This window comes from Periplaneta americana, chromosome 13 (genome assembly GCF_040183065.1).
Source record: "Periplaneta americana isolate PAMFEO1 chromosome 13, P.americana_PAMFEO1_priV1, whole genome shotgun sequence".
Lineage (NCBI taxonomy): Eukaryota > Metazoa > Arthropoda > Insecta > Blattodea > Blattidae > Periplaneta > Periplaneta americana.
Genome location: NC_091129.1, coordinates 93,606,334 through 93,624,989, shown reverse-complemented (window position 1 = coordinate 93,624,989; position 18,656 = coordinate 93,606,334). Strand labels below are relative to the sequence as shown.

Sequence of the window (18,656 nt, the reverse complement as noted above, 5' to 3'; positions counted from 1 at the left end):
TACGTAAATTTTACAACTCGAACGCAATGAGAACCAGAGATCGCGACCAATCAAGATGAAGTTGACGTGGGCTACTTAGATTGCAAACAACTATACCACGCAGAAATGCTAGCCGCGAGAGCGAAGCCAGTACTGCTGTAGACGCGCTGTCAGCTAGTTTGTACCTTGCAGTTTATTGTAATGTATAAGTCAAAGAGTTGCGGAACGCATTTTCCAGAGTGACAACCTTGTAGTAAAATGGACTTCGTCGGGAAAAATGACCAAAAAATATGGATACAATTCTTACGAGAAATATTCGTTCCTAATTCTGCAACTTGCAATCTTCCGCTGTTGGACTCGTATGGTGTCCACTGCGACGAAATACAATTAAGCAACTGTTAGAAGAAGGGGACTATGGTCTTGAAAAACTAGTAGTTAAAATCATACCACCAAATACGACTTACGAGTTGCAATCTTTCGACAGGTACTTTTTTCATATGTATCAGCATATGATTTGACACATTTCTCATAATGTATATTTTAGATGATTCATCTGATACATTACAACAACGCAACAATATACTGAAACTACCAGCAGTTTCCTTCTCCACAATTCCAACAGGCGCATGGGTATGGTTGGGTGTTAGCTGGATTGGGATCCAGAAGGGGACAACGTTTTCAAAACACTACAGAGTACTGTAACCGAAATGTACAAGGAATATGTACGACATGTGCAAAATCAGCCCGTATAAAGTGCGGGTGGTGTACTGACAATTTGTGTTTCCAACATTTTGCATTAGCTATCACTGTTGTGCGACATATGTTTCTGGATAAAAGCAAATCAGATTCTATATATTTTGATGTACCGAAGTACATATGATATTTCCATGCAGATATTCTGCGTCATCATATGATGAAAGAGTGATGGAACGGAGAAAAATTCTCTCCGGCGCCGGGATTTGAACCCGGGTTTTCAGCTCTACGTGCAGATGCTTTATCCACTAAGCCACGCCGGATACAACCCCGACGCCGGTTAGAATCATCTCAGATTAAGCTCCATCTCTTGGGTTCCCTCTAGTGGCCGCCCTCTGCACTACGTCATAGATCTATGAACGCAGGACCGAAGTCCATACATGTGTTGAGGTGCACTCGGATGAGTGACTGATTGGCCGGGATCCGACGGTATAGGCGCCGTCTTAAATCACAAAGTGTTTTATTACGCATATCATATATATTTTGATGTACCGAAGTACATATGATATTTCCATGCAGATATTCTGCGTCATCATATGATGAAAGAGTGATGGAACGGCGTCGGGGTTGTATCTGGCGTGGCTTAGTGGATAAAGCATCAGCACGTAGAGCTGAAAACCCGGGTTCAAATCCCGGCGCCGGAGAGAATTTTTCTCCGTTCTATCACTCTTTCATGAAATCAGATTCTGGAATACGATGCGTTAAGTAACATGATGACCACGTCATCGTTTTCCTTCTTATGCATTAATCGCTAGTTGAAGGTGTGTTTTCTTGCTGCTTGAAGCCTCGTGTTCTGCGCTGTGTATCGCACTTGTTAATTGCAGTCGAGTTACGAAATTTTAGGATTACTCATATTTTATTATGCTGATTCCAAAAATATAAGTTTCATTTTCATTGTTTTTTACCTCGGGTGAAGGTTTACTTGACAGTCGCTAATCTCCTAGTGAAAGTGTTCTTAACCTGGAGTCCATAGACTCCTTGGAAGTCCTTGGGTGGGCCTCAGGTGGTCCGTGAAAGTCACATACAAATTAACATGTATCAATATATTATTTCAACTTAAAAATCAGAACTGTGTCTAAAATTGTTTGTCACTTTTTACATTTTTATAGGGAGGGGGGGTCTATAGCTTTCACTAGATTTTCGAAGGGGTCCATGACTCAAAAAAGATTAAGAACCTATATTCTAGTGGGATTGACAAGACTATTTTATCACTTTATTTCAATAGCATGTTTTTTTTAATTAAACAGTTGTATTTATAATATAGTTACATTATTTAAACAACAAAATGTTTTGCTTTATACATTTTCATTTGTTTTTGAGAACAATATTTAAGAACTTTATTTCAATTTGTATTTTCAAATTATAAAGCAATATATTTACAATATCTACGCAACGAAATGCTGTTAATATTTAGCTTTATATATTTCCTTATATGTTTCGTTTCCTGTTTTTTACCCTATTTCAGTTTTTTCAACATTTTTCAGTTTTAAGCAAGTAAAAAGTACGCTTAGAATTGAGCTATCGACTTCATTCAAACACCAAGTTAAAGCTTAGACATAGAGCTTTGTTTTAATCTTAAATTAACTAATTTAGTTCAAAGCAAAAGCATTTTCTCCCTATAAAAAAAGTAATAACTTTTTTACATGTTAGGAAAAATTACATAAAGTGAGATATGCTATTAACTTCATTCTAGACTACAACATTCTTCACTATTTAGGGATCAATTAGGTGAAAAAATTAATGATCTAGATCAGTTGGAAGCGAAGAAATGCATGCCGAAAAAAAAATATATATATATATTTTTTTTTTCACAAAATTTTTGTCCTGTGCCCCCAGAATTTTATTTTATTTTTTCTGTTTCCTTTTGCATTCCTTTCATTTAATTGTAAGAAAGTAGTAAAGAATTCTGAATTAATTTGAGGGGAAATTGTAAATGTGAACTCTAAGAGTCGTTGTATACCTTAAGGGGTTAACTCGCGAGTAAAGAAATGCCGACCACTGGTTTGACAACAAGACTTCCGACTGAAGATCTGTGAATTAATAAGATAGTAATGAGCGCTAGTGAAATGCACATCGCTGCTATAGTTCGCCGGTTGAAACACATAACAAAACTGACCCTACTGACAGACAGACAGACTGACTGACTGACTTACTAGTAGGCCCACAGTTTAAGATTTTGTGGCGTTAGCAACGGTTGCGAAACTATAACATAAGTCGTAATAACCACACGGTTTGATTCATTCTTCACCTCGCCAAGTTTTAAAAGTAATCTCAGAAGTTGTCCACCCACATCAAGCAAACGTGCAGAAACATCAGACTTCTTCCGTCTTCTCTTCTTTGAAAAATTCCTATCCTCACATTTCTATGGAAACAAACAAGAACAAAATACAACATGGCTTGTGTAAGAGAATGGCCACCTCGAAAGTTTGGAAACAACCCAACAATCTATAATAACCAGAATTACTCACAAACAGTTGCACTCCTCAGAGTTTGGTTTGTTTCCTCTCGATGGAGGAGTTTATACTGACATTTACACTAAAACGCACACATTCCTACAGGAACAACGTTTGTTTTCTGATAGGTAGTTTATTAGCCTAACTTTATTCGTTGTCAATAGTAACTCAAATTTATGAAATAAATATTCATAACCAAAAGAGATTGCTTAATAAAGCTACAGGATGTGAAATTGAAATTGATATTTCCTATAGCACAGCGGTAAAACGAAGGTTCATATTTCCGAAAATGTACAGTTACCCTGAAAAAGAATGAGACGATTCTTGGTCGTCGGAAGTTAAAGTTCTACAGCGCGGTTCACTCGATATCGACGTAACGATACATAACATGACAAATAGTACAAGAATTGTTATAAGGACCACAACAAGGACAAGGACCAGAATAAGGATCACAAAGAAGACTGCCATTTAAGGCCAGGATTTCACAACATAGCTCGAGTCACAAAATATCATTGCTTCACTGTACCGAATGGCAAATGCCTGCTAAGGGATCTACATTCTGGACTGCTGCTGTCACTGTCTTGTCTCGTTAGCTCATATAGTAGCGTGTCGGTTCCACTATATAACCGAAACGTCTCGTGTTCGATCCCGGGTAAAACTTTTTTTTTATTGAGGTGTAATTAATTTGTTCAGAGTTCCTCGACTGTCTAATTTGTCGAAAAATATAGAATAATTTATGCCCAATTTCTGGGTCTTACAAGTGGGCTGAACCTCGTCAAAAAAATAAATCTTACTTGGAAGTTAAAAGTATTCTTCCTCAAACAAAAATCATAAGAAACAAAACGAGACCTGTTGACTTAAAATCTTGTCCACATGCCATCAGCTTCTATTACAGCTCTAAGTCGATCCGGCATGGATGTCACGAGATTGTGGAATAAGTTCTTCCCAGGTGTCAACAACTTGATCCCACAATTCGTCTCGATTTCGAGGGTGTCGGTGGGCATATGTAGATGGCTATCCTTCTCGTTTTCAATTCCGCCCATTAATTTTCGATGACATTCAAATCAGGTGACTTCGGAGGCCAATTACTGATTTCGATCTCGGGTCTCCTTTGAAACCATCTTTGAATGCTTGCAGCATAGTGCACGGGATGGTCATCCTGCTGGAACGGCAATGTTCCTTCGGGAAAACGTTCTCGGGCGGAGGGAAGGAATATATTTTCCAGAATGTGCTCGTAAGTTCCCGCATTAAACCGGACACCGATGCGTTCTATAACGCCAGGTCCATCGTAAGACATCCACCCCTAACACGATATTCTAAAGCGCCCCGATCTTTCACGTCGGTGCACATAGCGCTAGTCATGTCGGAGACCATCCTCACGATAGACACACAGGACCTTCGTAATCACTCGAGATGGTTGTTTCGTCGGAGAAAATTACATTTCTCCAATCGAAATCCACTCGATTGGTAGCGAAGGCAAGATGGTCAACAGCTTGTGCTTCCCCCAATATTTCCATTTGCGCAGCCCTCCGGCTCCTAATACCGCGGTTCCTCAACCTGCTGATCACAGTCTGTGAAGAGCCGGGAAAGTTAGATGCTGCTCTTATTTCGTTAGCAGTCAGAAAGGTGTCCTGTCGAACTGTCTCGAATAAGAGAGCATCCTCTTACAATGGAGAAATCCGCGAACGCCCAGGAATAGGGCGAGTTTCGACCTCCCTTAAATTTTGGTCACGATGAACCCACCTCGCGGCAGTACTTCCAGGAACACCGACCAAACGGCCAGCAGATCTAGCCCCATATCCAGCCACAACTAGAGCTATAACTCGCTGTCTCATGTCACGTCGGTTCTCCATTACGATGAGAAATGAGGGATGACGATAATACTTTAGTGTAGACAATGACTATTTAACGTGATATAGAATTATTGAAATAACAGGCATCTTGCATAGTAAGAGTTAATAAATCAACTCTAAATTAAATAACTAAATAATAGGAAGTCCAATTGTTGCGAAAATAATCAAATTATATCTAATTACATTAAGTAAACAAACCCCAAGTTATGACACCACATTGCTACAGCTAAATTGTAGGTTATTAACATAAGCATTGAATAGGTCCGTGGTTGTGCGTTGGACGACAAAACCATCATCGAAAGTTCGAATCTTGCGGAGAAATGTAACTCCTTGCTTTTTATAATGTAAATCAGACTTCTAATTACAGTCATTCATATTTCTTAGATTATTTATTAATATTTATAGCCAACATTGAATTTGTGAAGAAAAGACTTTAGAAATCTCATATGGAATTTGTGATCTGTAGTGACATAAACATAGATTATCTCTCGGAACTTTTCCGTAAATGTAAATTAAATTCACTCCTTGAAACTGGAAACCTTAGTCGTAGACTCATTTTCCCACAGCATACTAGCTGAAGTAGCACAGTCATTGATAAATGTTTTGTACACAGAATTAGACTGAATTCCTATTTGACAGAACCTATAATCAATGGTTTGTCTGAACATGATAAACAAATCCTAAGTGTTTCCAATATTACTGAACAATTTCAAAATATTAATTTATAAACTAAGAAAGGATCGTAAGTGCTGTATCTAGTGATTATTCACATTTATGTCTACAAAATGAATCTTGGAAAAACATATATGATACTAGTACTACTGATATTAAGAGTAAATGTATTGAATTTTTCACTTAATTTCAGAATCACTTCAGTGGATGTTCTCCACTCAATGTTGTGAAAAAATTCAAAAGTAAAAACACGTAGATAACGCAGGGACTTCAAAATCTCATGTATTAAAAAGAAGAATCTATATTTAATGTGTTGCAATGTAATGATCCTCATGTTCTTAAATACTGCATGAAGTACAGTGTAATTTATCAAAAATTATGAAAGAGGGAAATAGAATATATTTGAATAGAAAAGTACAAAATTCAGATAATACAATTAAACCTATTCGGAATATTATTAAATTTAAACTTGTATATATCCTAGGACAGAAAATATTTTTTCATTAAAACCAATGATTATAAAATAGAGGATCCCAAATCTATTGCAAATTCATTTAACATATTATAGTATATGGTACAGAAATATTACAGACAACTTAAACATTCAAGATTTTGCAAAAGATACTGCAATTGGTTACTTAACAGATGCATTTAATAATTAGTATTAATATATGTAATTAGTCAATAACTGCAACAGTGCTTTTTCATTCAATCATAACATGAATAAAATTCAATGCACATTAAATTAAACACTATTGCAAACACGTAGATAAAATAGTTAAAATTAACTGCAGGGGTGAGAATGAAATAATCCAAAGCCATACTTTTAACAAAAATTGTTTTGTGCGAGTGCATTTCTTACACACATGGGAAATCTATTAATAAAATATTGTAATAATTACTCTACAAATGACTTAGCCTAAGGACTCTAAACCTTTGTAAAAGTTTGTCTATTATTACATACATTTTTTAATTTCTTTTTAATTGTTAGTTTTTAATATATATGCATTTGCATTGTATATGTGTGTATAAATGCATTCATTAGATTAACGTTTATAATATTATAACTTGTAATTTTGTATTGTTTGCGATCATTAACACTTAATCTCAGGACTTTGTAAATCTCTATTTTAACGTTATTTGGCTATTTCAACGTTATTTAGACAAAAAAAATCGTTGTGTAGACTAAGAATCGAACTCGCACTCTTCTACACAACACGCAGAAGTCTTACCTTCTGAGCTATTGAAACGACATGAAAGCGTTGCTTTCTGTGTGGAGTGTCGATCTCGTCAGGAAGGTCCATTGTCGATTTAACTACACGATTTATGTATATATTTATCTTTTATTTACGTAATATCATCATATTTTTTGCAGTTTTTGAAGTGAATTTCGGAACGATGCTAGTAACAAGCCAAAGAGCCTGAATTTAAGTAACTCAATATTCGTTATCTTGTGTATCGGTGCTCTGGTCTCCGATCATGCGCAGTGTCTTACATCTGAGACTTAGGAATATTCAATCGTCTCATCCTTTTCCAGGGAAACTGTACATTCGATTCCCGGTGCTAGGTTAGGTTAGGTTAGGTTAGGTTAGGTCAGGTCAGGTCAGATCACGGTGGGTTAGGACGACCCTTTGCACTTCAGCCATACTGAGGCCTGTTATTAATCCCAAATGTTATGGGATTAATGAGGATGAGGGTGTACCAGTCCACCGGACGCATGTGACCCCTCACCCGCTCACACAATAGGGGCCTCCTAACCTCCCACCCTCCCCCTCTCTAAGTTCATACCGCCAAGGCCACCAAGCACCACAGAATCCATTCCTACGGCCCTTCCAAGTTATCGAAGTGCTTGGAAGTGCTCTTAAGGAATGAATCCTGTCAGAGATATTGCGGAAGTGTGGGAATCTAGGAGCAGTTGCGGAGAGGACGCCCGTAAGCGGATGAAGACATGCGTCTTGACCTGAATATGTCTATTGAATGAGATGAGAAAAATGAATGATATGAAATCTAATTTTTTTTGTACACGGGAGGGGAAGAGAAAATGGACCGTGGCAATGAAAATTCTAACCCGGCATTTGCCTAAGTAACTGTGGAAAACCACGGGAAATCAGAGTCAGGTTGGTCGGTCCGAGAATCGAACCACGGACCTCCCGAATGCGAGTCCCATGCGATATGCATGAGCATTCCAGTGCTAACTGTACTTATACTGCATTTTTGGTTCAAAGTAATTCAAAATGAGAGTTTCGTAAGAATCTATCGTTTCCTCAACGTCCAAAAATTTCACCCAACCTACACATTCCATCTTTCCTTTCAATATTTCATATCATAAAAATATTTAGAAGAAATTTATGGAAATCTCAATAATTTCGTGAAACGTCTAGGCCTATACTCGAATTAAAATAATAAATATAACATGTAGGCCTTTCTTCTTTACCACTGCAGTGTATTTCATTTTATATTCATGTACTGTATATACATAATTGATATAGGCCTACAAAATATTTTCATTGCTATTGTGTGTGGAAACTCAATCAGTTAATCAACCAATCAATAAGGTAGAGTTGAGGAATAAGCTGAAATGTACTGTACACGAGTTTGTCATTGCAAAGCTCTTGGGACTCATCTTAACCTTAATGTGAGCTCCTAATGCGTCTTGACCTGAATATGTCTATTGAATTAGTTGAAGAAGAAGAAGAAGAAGAAGAAGAAGGATATGAAATCTATTTTTTTTCTACACAGGAGGGGAAGGGATTGGTGATGGCGAGATGAGGCCGAGAATTAGCCATAGATAACTGACATTTGCCTTATGGTTGGGAAAACCTCGGAAAAGACCCAACCCGGTAATCAGCCCAAGCGGAAATCCAACCCGCGCCCGTGCACAACTTCGGATTGACAGGCAAGCGCCTTAGCCGACTGAGCTACGCCGTAACCTTATTTCTTTTTCTAAAGGTCCGCAAAAGATGCTTCTTTTTCTATTAAAAGTTTCCTTTGCCATTGCTACCCTCCTTTTCACTTCCTGGCAACAGCTCATGTTACATATACCTCACATGTATGAAGTTGTTCACTTGTTCCATTAGGTACCTGATTTCGAATTTGCACGTTTACCTTTTTATTTTTCTTTCGATAACCATGGTATTCGTCCCGTTTCTGTTTATCTTGATCGCATATTGCTCATAGCTGTAATTTACCTCCCTTAGTATCGTCTCCTCCGTCTCCTCTTCTTTTAACAACGCTGTATCTCCAGAAAATCAATGCACTTTATTTTTTTTTGCTTCTATTATCACACCTCCCATATTCTCAACCCTGTGTTTCACTACGTCTTCCAAATAGATGTTGAACAGGATATTTAACAAAATGTCCATAGTTATTTTTTTTTAAATTGGTGTCACTTGATATGCCTGCTTAAATCAGTTCCAGGCCTCTTACAAACACTTGCCTGTCCTTAGTTACTCGTTATTCGTCCCGAATCTACGAGAATGCTCACAGATGTCGCTAGTGCCTCGATGCATAGACGACTTAGTTTTCCAGAGACTATCCAGAATGCATCATAGGCGGGGAATCTACATTACATTTATAATGAATGATTATGATTATGGAGAATTGTTGGGATGTCACAGGAGAGCCGGAGAAACTCCCTGTGTTGTCTGGATCACGGGTTTGTCGAACACAAGTTATAAATTCAGGACGGAGTGGGACGTGAACCCTTGCCCCTGTCTGGCTAAGCCATCGTTTAATTATATAATAATAATTATCAAGGTCTTCATTTCGCAAAGTCATTATCAATACCAAGATTCAACTTCGTCCATTACCAGCATTGTGACCACTACAGAAGAAGAAGAAAATGTAGCCTAAATCTAAAATGAAACTGAACTAAATAAAATTGTGTTGTGTGTTGCAGCACCGTGACACGCAGGAGACGCTGGCGGTGTTGGATAGACTGGATCTCGACACGGAGAAGCCGAGCGACGAGGAGCTGGCGCGGAAGTTTGGATTCGAAGAGGACTACTTCTCTGGTACGCTGTCGTGGTGGCAGCACATCAAGCCAAAGATGTGGTCCCTCTTCGACGAACCTTATTCCTCCAACGCTGCCAAGGTAAGTGGCCACGACTTTTATGTCTTCTATGAACTTCTGGTAGAAATAGACATCATGAATAGAAGTCGACATAGGCCTACAAGTGATTACAGAGGAAATGAAGATCTTCGTCATTTCTCAGCTTGTAAATTTCAATTACAGTGGTATACCGGATTTATAAAACCAAGTTGAAGTGAAATTTGTGGAAAGAGCTAAACTTGTCTTCAAGAATAATGTTATCGCTGTTCTACTGTTTCTAGCTGCTATACTGGGTGTATACAAATTAGTGCCGAATATTTTTAGGACGTAGGCTATTCCTAATAATAGAACATTCAAAACTTTAATGCAAACAAGGTCCTGAAAATTCACAGTTTCAGAGTTGCGCTACTTTATTGCTAACAAACAAGCTTATATTACGAATGATAGGCATATTAAGGAACTCATAATAAAAACAACTTATTACAAAAATTCCTCTTCCTATTTCGAGACATCCACTGAGCCTGCGTTCGATGCTTTGACGTACTCTGTTGAAAACGCCTGGAGTCTTCTAGTCTTCTCTCCTGACAGTGATTTACGTATAGGCTAATGCACTTCTCAGGTAAAGATGCATAGAATGCGTACTTACATTACCCCGACGATATGATAAGATGACCATGTATGATTATGTGGTGTCAGAATAGGTTTTAAATTTAAACTTACCGAGCGAGTTGGTTCAGATGGTAACGTTTGAGATTCGTATTCGTGAGGTCCCGTGTTCAAACACCGTGGCCAACCAATCTGACTGGAGGTTTTTCATGGTTTTCGCTCAGTTACAAAAGGCAAATACTGGATTGGTAATTTACATACCATGACTCATCACAGCCTTAATCACCAATATAATCAGTTACATGAACACAAGCCATCTACAATATACAGAGTGATCCGTTTGGATATAGGTAGATAAAATAAAAACATCGTAAAACATTTACTACTGAACTTTATTTGTTGAAACTTTGTGCATACAACACTGGAAGATGGGAGATTCCTCAGAGCTCAACATGATCCCCATTGCGCACCCTGCACACCTCGTAACGGTGATGTAATTCAGCCCATGTCCGTTGTAACATAAGAGGGGTGATTTGTTAAAAAGCTTAAGTAATTTTTACTGTCGATCATCAATGTTCCAGGGTTTCTATGAATGGACAATGTCTTTAACAAAACCCTACACGAAGAAGTCAGGAGGGGTTAGATCTGGGGAGTTTGGGGACCAAGCTAAGAGATAGCTACTTTTCGTAATGTGTTTCGCCTGCGACCTCCTGCATGTTTTTTTTTAACACAGAACCTGTTTCTATAGATATTCGATAGCACAACATTATGGAATCGTATTTAGATACATTACGCACATCATACTAACGTCGAAATTCCCTTTGAACTCTTTTAACTCTCTAAAATTTAGCATACCAAAGAATACATTGTGCCCGCTGTTGATTTGTAGAAGCCATTTTAATCATCTACGATTTTCATTTGTCCTTTCAGGTTATGCATTGTTGATTGTCATATATGGAAACTCGTCGATCTGGTTGGCGAGTTGGTATATCGCTGGTCTTCTATGCCCAATGTTGCGGGTTCGATCTCGGGCCAGGTCGATGTCATTTAAGTGTGCTTAAATGCGACAGGCTCATGTCAGTAGATGTACTGGCATGTAAAAGAATTCCTGCGGGACAAAATTCCGGCACATCCGGCGACGCTGATATAACCACTGCAGTTGCGAGCGTCGTTAAATAAAATATAACATTTAACATTTATATGGAAACTCCCATCTTTTAATCATAATATAACCAGCAAGAAATTTTTCCTACTATCATAATAGCTTTATAATAATAAATTAATATTAACCATTACCCAAATGGCTCAGACTGTACAATAGAAACAGGAAATCAACAATAATTGTAAAAATGGCTCATTGGTATTCCCACAAATCCTAAACACGCGATATGACCACAGATGTTAAATGCGTGTATAAATAAACGCGACAAAAATATAAGACAATCTAATGTAAATTGCAGATAATGAACGAACATAGGAAAATTTCCCTTTAAAGAAAAATTCTCGTTCCCTAACCAGCAATCAAAACCGGGACTTCATGAATTGTAACCAGAAGCTCTGACCATTACACCATGACACTGGTAATATTTTCCCACATAATGTCACAATCTTCGCAGATTGTTAATTATCTCTTTGATGTGCGACATATACAGTTAAGTTATGTTGTGACTTGTTGACTGGTCTATATTGTAGACAATAATATATAGGCCTGATCAGTTTTAAATATGCCGCTTCAACTTGGAAACATTGTGCAAAGGACCGTATGATCTGTAGCACTACATATAAGTTACTTAGGTAGAGAATCTGTAAAAGTAAAAAGTAAAGGTATCCCCGTAACATACCATGAAGGCACTTGGGGGGCATGGAGGTAGAGCTCCATGCTTTCCATGACCTCGGCACTAGAATGAGGTGGTGTGGTCGGCACCACGCTCTGACCGCCTTTTACCCCCGGGAAAGACCCGGTACTCAATTTTATAGGAGGCTGAGTGAACCTCGGGGCCGTTCTGAAAGTTTGGCAACGAGAAAAAATCCTGTCACCACCTGGGATCGAACCCCGGACCTTCCAGTCCGTAGCCAGCTGCTCTACCAACTGAGCTACCCGGCCGCGTAGCGAAAAAAAAAGTCGGGAAATGGCTATGTCAGGAACAAGGCCATTGGTTTTTCGTAAATGCGTCTGCCTTAAATCGACATTTCTTGATGAGACTTTTTCTTTGGAACCAATATCAGCTCGTTAGCACATCGGAGTCGCGAGGTACATTACCCAGAAATTTTCGTTCACGCCGAAAATGGCCGCTAGCCGCCGCGGGTCCCCACCGACGCCTCACGCATTCTCAACTCCAACTCAAGGTCATGCTCGCATCATAGTCGTATACCCGACTACATTTATTTTATGTTACTAGTCACGAAGTTTTAGTATCAGAATGGATCACCCTGCAAATATTATATCCCCGTTTCCGTACTGATACCCCATGCGTCGGTATGATTTTAAAGACGTATTCGAGAGATATTTTATTTGGCACCAAAATCACCCCACTAGCACATCGGAGTCGCGAGATATACTGCCGGGAAATTTTCGCCCACGCCGAAAATAGCCGCCATTGCCGCGGGCCCCCACCCACGCGTCGCGCATGCGCTGCACCATCGCATCGTAGTCGTAAACCCGATAGAACAGTACCACAATTATTTCAATCGTGTTATTAGCCACGAGGTTATAGTGTCGGAATGAATTATCCTGCAAACATTATGTACATCTTCGTTCCCGTGTTTTAGTACGTTATTTTACGACGCTTTATCAACAGCTTAGGTTATTTAGCGTCTGAATGAGATGAAGGTGATAATGCTGGTGAAATGAGTCAGGGGCCCAACACCGAAAGTTACCCAGCATTTGATCATATTGGGTTGAGGGAAAACCCCGGAGAAAACCTCAACCGACCGGTCGTTCCCATGTATCGTACACACTATGGCTCCTAACCCTTCATGTATGATTATGTTTGATACCTCTATCTTCATATTTTAAACATCTTTTCTTCCAAAACAACGCCAATTCTTGTCTAAAAGTTTGTGTTTTTGTGCACGTCACTTGAATCTTGCTCAGTCTGTAAACTGGTAGGTGCAAAAACTAGCCCAGCCACTTCATAGAAATGAACTTAACGCATTTTGGGACCATAATCTTCAATTTATATTGTGCAGCACTGTAGAAAATTATATACTTATCCTCTAAGTGTCACTCATATTGCTACATCGAAATGAAGTTAGTTTTTTTCTTTTGACATGAAATGTTATGAAGTCGATTTCAAAATAACATTGCAGAAATGTGTGTACAAAAGCCTTGTACAGTAGAGAATGGATCATTGTAAAAGTAAAGGCTAAAACATGAAAAAGAGATAAATTATCAAAAAATATATAAATACATTATCAACACTATCAATGATACACGATATCGTTGTTTCAGTGAAATCGAGCTATCGAAAGTGTCGGTATTCCAACATTAGTATTGAGTTTCGTGAAACTGTTTGACAAATTCAGACATCATTAGGGACAGGGGACATTCTCTCTCTCTCTCTTTCACACAACTACTGCACTCACATGTGCATTCGAATGACGTTCTCTCTCTCTCTCTCTTTCTCTTTTTCACACAACTACTGCACTCACATGTGCATGCGAATGACGTAAACCTATTTGGGTAATGGAAATTACAGTAATTCTATAAACAATGAAATTACACTGGAGAAGAAATTGAGAAATAAGTTGAGGAGGAGAAAATGCAGAAAGACGGGACCCATAAAGAATATTACATTATAACAATGGAAAGTGTGATATACTTTAAAAAGAAGTGAGAAAAAAAGATGTTGAGAAAAATAGAAGGAAGAGAGATGGCTGTAGAGGGTGAGAATTAAGATGATTCTCTGCAAAAGACAAAGAAAACGAGAATAATGTTATATTAAGGACTGTAAGGAGAATGAAGATGTTGATGTTGAGGGGGGAAAAACAAGCATTAAGTTGAGATTGATTTTAAAGGAGAGCGCGGAGGAGGCTGATAAGAAGAATGAGGATGTTGGTGTTGAGGATACGAAATGGGCTGATTAACTTATCACTTTTCACCTACAAGAGATCTGACATATTCAAAATTGACATACAAAATTTTAATACATTATTAATACATACATTTTTCTTGCATACAATATTTTTACTTGCTTAACATTTTGTCTATTCATTAAATTGGGCATACATATCGTTTTCATGCTACTAATTTGGTATAGTATTCATTTTTGACATACTTTGTATAATGTACTGACATTTAAAAATATGAACATAAATTTTGAAGTAAAATTGTGGCCACATAATATATTCCCAAGTAATCCAAAATGCGTCCTCATCCTTATGTTGTTGGTATATTTGGGCTATATGTTGTATCTTCTGTCGACTCTCGCGTAAATGGCCTTTTGCCCATCTCGTATCCTCCTCCCAGCATCATTTCCACATTTGAGGCGTGATTGTGAACTGCGTGTTTTAGGACTGTTGATGTATTTACCTTCAGTGATCGTTCTTCCTCTGCACATTGATTTTCTGATGCACAAATAATACGCACGTCCATTACTGTTGTTCATTCTCTGCTTATGATATAAGAATTCCTTATGAGATAAATGTTGCCTCCCTCCCTCTTGTTGTTTCTACAAATTCACCCAAAATATTTTTTATACATCCGAAACCTCAATAATTTTTAAGCACAGACAAGTAATCTTAGAAACTACAACAGGAACTATTAAAATTGTGCACAATATAATTACAGTAGACCAGTGGTCGTCAGCACTCGCTGAAATGGGTTACGGATAACCAGTGCACGGCGATATGCACTCCCGTGCAGGAGGAAGCATACCCGCCAGCAGCCACAGGTGCACGCTAGTGCTGTAAGAGACCTGCGGGTAAGAGACGCTAGCCCGAGAGTGCAGTGTTTTCATGACCGCTGCAGTAGAGTATGTCAAAATATGGTATGTGAATGTACAAATGAAATAAAGTAAAGGTATTCCAGAAAAAAATATACCTAAAAGTTGTGTCGAATTGAATCAGATGAAAAATAAATAAGCCAAATATTTTTATATAAAATATATTATGTGTCAAATTACTTTATGTCAAATAGCAGTAGGTAAAGTGCAGTATGTCAGTCCACCCGAAACCGAAAAACAAGACTACGATGAGTATGCTGTTAATAGGAGAGATAGAATGACGTTAATAATGTGAAGAAATCGAAAAAACAAAGATTACGATGAATTTTCTGCTAATAGGAGAGATAGAATAACGTTAATAATGTGAAGAAATCGAAAAACAAAGATTACGATGAGTATGCTGTTAATAGAAGAGATAGAATGACGTTAATAATGTGAAGAAATCGAAAAACAAAGATTACGATGAGTATGCTGTTAATAGAAGAGATAGAATGACGTTAACCCATTTATGCCCAGATTATTTTTTTTTAACTTTTGTTTCACATATCGTATTAAGTGAGTCAGAGGGACGTTGTAAGCATGAGGAACTATGAAAATACTGATTTTGTTACTTCGGTAAAAATTTATGGGATGGGTCGATAACGACCCACTAGGCACTTCCTCGAGAATTTGTTCATTATAATGTTCTTGTTTTATTTATGCTTTTGCGTAGTATGCAACTTGTTAAATTTAAAAGTAATGTATAAACAAATCATTACCATATTATTTATTGAATAATAATTATAATTTCCCTGAGAGCTACATTCACATGTATTTTACATTCACAAATCTGAAAGGAAACCTTGTACTTGAAGAAATAAATAATTTGAAACACACAATAAATTATGGTACATGACATAAGGTCCACACCTGTGGAGTAACGGTTAGCGCGTCTGGCCGCGAAACCAGGTTGCCCAGGTTCGAATCCCGGTCGGGGCAAGTTACCTGGTTGAGGTTTTTTTCCGGGTTTTTCCCTCAACCCAATACGAGCAAATTCTGGGTAACTATCGGTGCTGGACCCTGGACACTTTTCAACGGTATTATCACCTCCATCTCATTCAGATACTAAATAACATGAGATGTTGGTATAGCGTCGTAAAATAACCTACTAAAAATACATGACATACTGCAAGTCCTTAGTTCTACTCATGATATGGTGCATCTCTGACATGCTTTTACATTGCCACAAATCTTATATCGCCGTCTTTGTTGTTGGGCTATAGTGCTCACAGTGATCCTTCCTCCGGTGTTCTTTGATGGTATCGAAGGAACGAACTCGTCTTCCACTCTTTGGAGAAGTGTCATATTTTAGGCTTGCGTTATTTCGTGGCCGAAGGCGACTGCATCCTAAGACTTTCCATATGATCGACTGACTGAGAAGCCAAGCATTGTTCATGCACACATCTAATAATCACGAAAGTAATGGTATGTGCCATTTTTTCCACGTATATCAGAAATATGTACTCCACTCATATTGCAATTATATTTACGGAAAACATAAGGCAGACGAACTTTGATTTCCTCTTCTTGTAAAGGGGCTACTTCATGTTCGTTAGACGTAATGCTCACCTTTATTTCTTTCTCGCTTTATTCTATGTGTCGGTGGTGGGGAATTCTCAATTTCATTGCTGATAATATCTGAATCTTTTCTAATATCGGTGCCCCTTCCTCATTATAAGGCTGAACAATGTCCGGTAGTTCTGTCACTAACTCTGCTGCGGCTTGTAGTTGAGCTCGGTTGGAGTTCTTGCAATCTTCATCTCCAGAATCTGCATCCGTTATCTTCAGGCAGACCAATGAATGTATCTGCCCCGTATTTTGGGATTTAGGAAGAATTAGATCTCTCCAACTATCCTAGAATTTAGATTACCGTCAGACTAGTGAGTCTGAAAAGAGGGAATAATTATGATTATGGAAACTGTTATGAAGGATCTCAGTTTTCAGATGGGGCCAGTAGGGAACGCTCATGAAGATAATAAAAAGACAAAACGGGGTCATTCTGATTGTTATTCACACTCGGCTCTCATTCTCATATGTGCCGCTAGTGCCGAGAATTATGAACTACTTAGATCGTCAAAGACTATCCAGAGTGCATCCCAAGCAGTGAGATATAACATTACACAAATAAAACAATGTTGTAATTGAAAGTGGTAATAAGCCTGAGATATTAGAATTATCATACCCAAAAGCACTCCTAAGCCTTACACAAACTTCTATTGAGGTAGATGTTCGTAAAAACATCGCTCAAAGGAAAATAATAAGAAAACAAAATGATTTCATAATGAAAAGCTATGTGAAAGGTAATTCTCGAATAAGTGCTTAGTGGGTCGTTATCGACCCACACTAAATTCTAAGCCCTACTGTACAGCAAATAACGTAAATATTGACAAAAACATACAAGATACATATTCTCCTGAATCTTCTTGGCAGGAAATACTGATTGTTAATAAAATTCACGGATTGAACAAAGTTTTTACTAACTTTTTCTTCTCCAAGGCAGACGGTAGTTGCGTCATATTTATTCGGCAGGTTCCCGCGCAATAATGACGTGGTCTGTAGGTTTCCCGTGTGTTCCACAAGTGCATTGTACCTTTGTGCATCTAAGAAAAGTAGATACGTAATGTTACCTAGACTAATTCGCGTGGAAAATAATTTTATTCAATGGGTCGAAAACGACCCACCTGGGCATAAATGGGTTAATAATGTGAAGAAATCGAAAAACAAAGATTACGATGAGTATGCTGTTAATAGGAGAGATAGAATGACGTTAATAATGTGAAGAAATCGAAAAACAAAGATTACGATGAGTATGCTGTTAATAGGAGAGATAGAATGACGTTAATAATGTGAAGAAATCGAAAAACAAAGATTACGATGAGTATGCTGTTAATAGGAGAGATAGAATGATGTTAATAATGTGAAGAAATCGAAAAAACAAAGATTACGATGAGTATGCTGTTAATGGGAGAGATAGAATGACGTTAATAATGTGAAGAAATCGAAAAACAAAGATTACGATGAGTATGCTGTTAATAGAAGAGATAGACTGACGTTAATAATGTGAAGAAATCGAAAAACAAAGATTACGATGAGTATGCTGTTAATAGAAGAGATAGAATGACGTTAATAATGTGAAGAAATCGAAAAACAAAGATTACGATGAGTATGCTGTTAATGGGAGAGATAGAATGACGTTAATAATGTGAAGAAATCGAAAAACAAAGATTACGATGAGTATGCTGTTAATAGGAGAGATAGAATGACGTTAATAATGTGAAGAAATCGAAAAACAAAGATTACGATGAGT

General features: G+C 37.9%; 1 protein-coding gene across 3 annotated transcripts in view; it reads left to right on the top strand.

Moving 5' to 3' along the window:
- The window catches only part of Shaw (Shaker cognate w), a 185,122-nt gene that overhangs the window by 82,661 nt on the left and 83,805 nt on the right, over positions 1–18,656 (top strand). For all 3 annotated transcript variants that reach the window (XR_011335634.1, XM_069843533.1, XM_069843534.1), the window contains exon 4: positions 9,609–9,803. Coding sequence is in view for 2 of the 3 variants with exons in the window: in XM_069843533.1 (XP_069699634.1) it covers positions 9,609–9,803 (195 nt within the window). In the remaining variant the exon portion in view is untranslated. The remainder of the gene's footprint in view (positions 1–9,608; positions 9,804–18,656) is intronic.